This window comes from Notothenia rossii (assembly GCF_949606895.1).
Source record: "Notothenia rossii genome assembly, chromosome: 5".
In the NCBI taxonomy this organism is placed as follows: Eukaryota; Metazoa; Chordata; class Actinopteri; order Perciformes; family Nototheniidae; genus Notothenia; species Notothenia rossii.
Window position 1 is genome coordinate 54,559,321 of NC_136903.1, and position 4,983 is coordinate 54,564,303.

Here is a 4,983-nt window from a genome sequence, read left to right on the forward strand (position 1 = left end):
CTCCTCATTCGTCTTTGTTTTTCTTCAAGTTTTATTGTATTTCTTCAAGTTTTTATCTTGTTGGTCGAATGCACTTAAGCGTCAGCTAAATACAATGTAATGTAATGATCAAAAAAACCCTCTATACTAGTCTAGACAGCGTGGGTAAATTACCGTACAGCCAATCACAATGCGTGACATCATTACGTCGTGACGTCACTGGTAAGAGACGGACCCCGAACACATATGGTACCCCGAACACATCTGGTACCGACACCGGTGCCGCACAGCGTTTGGAGGCAGGACCAAACCATTACATGTAAATAGAAGGGGGTGTACAGAGGCTTTGGATAATTAACTTTTGGAAGAAAATAAGTTAAATTAATTGTAAGTTTAGTGAGTACTTTATCAATATAACGTTCTATTAATGTTAATTATTGAGGATTGATGAAAGGTTACTTAAACATTTTTTTCTTAATGTTCTAAACATTTCGGGGCCCCCGTCAATCACGGGCCCTTAGAATCCTCCTAACTTTTCACCCCCTTACGGCGCCCCTGTATATAGCCTATATATAATGTTTCGTTTTTTTGTTTGTCATGTAACATGTTAACGTTTTTTTAATATTTTATAGTAACATATTAACGTTTTGCCATGTAAAAATGAAATGTTGGAACATTTATAAAAATGTATTCCTTTACATAAAAGTGCTTTCCAGAGGTGTAAGAAGTGATAAGATCTTGTACTTGAGTAAAGGTACAAGTACCAAAGTGTAGAAATACTCAAGTATAAGTACTAAAGTATTAGCATCAGTATAAGTACTAAAGTATTAGCATCAGAATAGTACCTGAATAACTATAGGCTCTTTTTTTTGTTGCTTTCATTTCAGACCTCGTGTTTTAGTGTGCTCTGGAAGCACACAGAACAATATAGAGGAGTACCCGCAGTTGAAGGTATCTGATAAGACCTATCTCTCAATACTATGATGAACATCAAATTACATTGGATGTGTTTGCTCATATCAATGCCTCACCTACACATCATCATCATCATCATCATCATCATCATCATCATCATCATCATCATCATCATCATCTAAACTATACCACTTAATAACAGACTTATTGTCCAGATAAAAGACAAGGCATTACAAAGAATAACATGCAAGCACATGAAGTACATTTAAAGAGAATATAAACATTTTAACATAACTATACCAATGTTTTAGGATTTTATATATATATGTTTATAAATGTGCGTGTGTGTATATATATATATATATATATATAAAACAGTATCATTAAATAATGCTGTGTGTGTATAAATGAATGAATACATCTGTGTGTATAAATTAATAAACACATGTGTGAGTACATATAAGTGTGTGTTTATATATATATGTTTATAAATGAATAAATGTGTGTATATATATATATATATATATATATATATATATATATATATATATATAAAATAGTATCATTAAATAATGCTTTCAGATAAATGAAGTACACAGTAATAGTCAAGGTTATATTCAATATTCTGCACTTACACCAGCTGAGATGATAAAACACCAGTAATACAATCTCAGGACTCTTCGATATGGCTTTGATTACAGGATCGTTTACTTTCAGTCAACAAATCCTTTGGAAAGACAAAAAACAACTATTCAATATCCTGCTTTACTGCGACCGCTATAACTGCCGAAGATGAAGTCAATACGCTAAAGCTACGTTCTTGCGTAATGCGGAAGTGGGCGTGGTTAAATCTAAACTGGGTTGGAATAGAGCAGTGGTTCCCAACCTTTTTTGTCTTGTGTACCCCCTGAGCCTTTTGTCATACCATGAGTACCCCCTCACTCATACGTGCTGATGATCCTTCACAAGTAGAACGTAACTGATTATTGAATGAAAATAACTTTATTTCATCTCCTTAATTTGAACATTTAATTCTCAGGCATTTTCTTAATTTTAACTTAAATCACTCAATAAAAATGAATATGTTGCCTTGAAAATAAATAATATAATCAAATAAATACATATGAAATCAAAATAATCAACTTATCTTTGCTATATATATATATCTTGTAACATTTAGGCTTAAACCTGGAGCCCCTTTGAATAAGTCCCCTGTAAACAGGCATTTAAACTTTAATTCGGGAACAAAACACTTAGCAAAATAATATCCAGAATCAGTATAGGCCTAGCAGTTTCTTTTCACCAGTCATATGAGCTTTAATGAGACAGTTGAGCTTGCTTGTCTTTCATAAGCTTTGATAGTTCTGGAGGCAGTGTGGAAACAGCTGTGACCAGGCTGGTCTCCACATCCAGTCTGTTCCTCTGCTTGGTTTTGATGTGTGTTAAAGCTGAGAAGGTCACCTTACACAAATAAGTAGAACCAAACGGCAAAAGTTCAATCAGTGCATGTTTTCCCAGTTCAGGATATTCCTTCTCCACATCACACCAAAACTCAGTCAATGACTTCTCAGCATATGCCATCTTCAGACCACGGTCAGATGATAATTCCATCAGAGGCTCCTGCAGCATTGCTGGAAGGCTGTTGCTGCTCTCACTCACAATGAATGGGTTCCTCACCCAATCCAGTCTTTCTGACTTATTTTCAATGTCCTGAAAATAATGGTTGAAATCAGTGCAGAGTTTGGACAGGTGTGCTTGCACCAGTTTGACCACTGGACCCCTGGCAACAGCAGTTGTGGCAAGATGGGCATTGAGTAGTGGGAAACAGCTCACGTCTACCTCATCATATTTCCTCTCCCATAGTTTGAGGTTTTTTGTGAATCCTTGAACTTTGTCATACAATTTCAGGATATGTGACTCCTTGCCCTGAAGTGATAGGTTGAGCTCGTTGAGTTTGGTTAACACATCAGCAAGATATGCCAGGCGCGCCACCCACTTGTCATCCTCAAGCTGCACAGCAAGAGGATGCAGATGCTCCGTCAAGAACACAAAAACTTCATTGCGAAGTTCATAAAGTCTCAGTAGCATTTTCCCACGAGACAGCCAGCGCACGTCTGTGTGAAGCAATAGCTGATCGTGCTCTGTGCCATTCTCATGACAAAGAGTTTCAAACAGCCTGTGATTCAATGGCCGAGATTGGATGAAGTTTATCATCTTCACAGCATCATCCATAACAGCACTTAAATCAGGGCTCATCCTCTTGCTAGCTAGTGCTTCACGATGAATAATACAATGCATCCATTTAATGTCGGGATTTACCTTTCTTACGTGCCCAAAAAGTCCCTTTACACGCACCGTCATCGCAGCTGCTCCATCAGTACAGATGTGGCTGCAGGTTTTCCACTGCAGATCATGTTCTCTGAAGAAGCTGTCGATAACCTGGAACAATTCTTCCCCAGTTGTCTTTCCTGGCAGCGTTTTGCAAAATAAAATATGCTCGTTTATGTCTGACGCATCTTTGTAACGCACGAAGGACAGGAGCTGCGCTTCTCCACTCACGTCTGTCATTTCATCCAGCTGCAAAGCGAACTGACCGGCTAGTTTTATTTTGTCCACCACTTGTCCAATTATATTAACAGACATATCATTGATCCGACGGGATACGGTGTTATTCGACAGGGGAACTTTCTTGAGTGCTTCGGCCGCTTTCTTGTCTATCATAATTTCGGCTAACGCAGTCGTTGCAGGGAGAATGAACTCCTCAACAATAGAGTGAGTTTTCTTTTATTTGCCCACAAGCAGGGACACGGCGTAAGATGCCTCGAGTGCTTTCATTGACACATTCGTGGCTTTCATCATTACTGTCTGGCTCGACTTAAATTCAGACAGCTTCCGGCAGAAATTCTTCACGTTTATCGACACGTCCAGAGTGTTTGGTGCTCTGGTGTCTGTGTAAATGCGCTGGCTTCATCGCACTATTAGCCAGGACTTCACCGCAAAAGAAGCACTGAGGCTGTGGTGGGTCCGCAGAAGTAGAAATGAATCCAAATGATATATATGTTTTACTGTACTGCCTTGGTTTCAGTTTGGCCTCTTTCTTACGTTTCTCTGCGGGCTCCTCCTGGCCTGAATCCAGAGCAAGCGGACGTTTTAGCCATTTATCCATAGCGCAGACCTACCAGTATTTTTCTGGCTGCACGTAAGCAGCTGTTTTCATTGTGGGATTTTGGCGCGGTTGTGCCACAGACTATTGTCTCCCTAGGGAAACTAATCGCGCACTATCATTTTTTACGGGATTATTATTTTTTTTACTTGTCACCTTGGAATTCCACGTACCCCCTGCAGTTCCCTCGCGTACCACTAGGAGTACACGTACCCCCGCTTGGGAAACACTGGAATAGAGAACCGCAGTGACGCGTCGTAAAACCCGGAAGTAAACTTCTTACGGTTCCTTCGCGAAAAACCAATGCAAATTCTCCATAGGATTTTGGAAAATAGCTCGAAATAAGGTCTGTGGTTGACACACATTTAAGAGAGGGGTCACGTTTTGTTGAGCCGGATAATCTCCACATGTCAACCCTACTTTTATAATTTTTGAATCATAAATCTAGTCGCCAAAAGCGAAATGCTAACGTTATGCTATAAACAAACTACAAGCCAGTACAGCAGCAGGGTCGCACGACTTCAACGTCACGCCAACTTAAGATCGTTTCAACTGACTTGCACTGAAACTGCACTTTGAACACTTTAAATATATTAACATTTTAAACTGTATACCCCGGTTATCTAGGCCCGTTTTGTTTAATGTATACCACGTTTATCTAGGCCCTTTTTGTTTTATGTATACATGTCACACTGTGGGAAACGATATTTCGATATTTCTGGATGTATAACACATGTAGAACTTTTGACAATAAAGCTGAATTTGACTTTCGCGTGCTTGCATATTTTAACAAAGCTTTTCATTTTAGCCACACTGAATTTAACTAGAAGTCATGGCTGTGTCAATTACCAGTCTGATATCGTTTTACAAAGATGACAAAAAGAGTGTAGATAGAGGAGAGAACCACTACAAGTCAAGACACGTAA

General features: G+C 39.0%; 1 protein-coding gene across 1 annotated transcript; it reads right to left on the reverse strand.

Moving 5' to 3' along the window:
• Positions 1 to 2,211: 2,211 nt before the first annotated feature.
• Positions 2,212 to 3,615, reverse strand: LOC307038838 (zinc finger BED domain-containing protein 5-like; the record flags this gene model as incomplete). The annotated part of the gene is made up of 2 exons (XM_079680514.1): positions 2,212 to 2,904; positions 3,223 to 3,615. The coding sequence occupies 2 exons, from the start codon at positions 3,613 to 3,615 to the stop codon at positions 2,212 to 2,214; spliced, it is 1,086 nt and encodes a 361-aa protein (XP_079536640.1).
• Between the last annotated feature and the right edge of the window lie 1,368 nt (positions 3,616 to 4,983).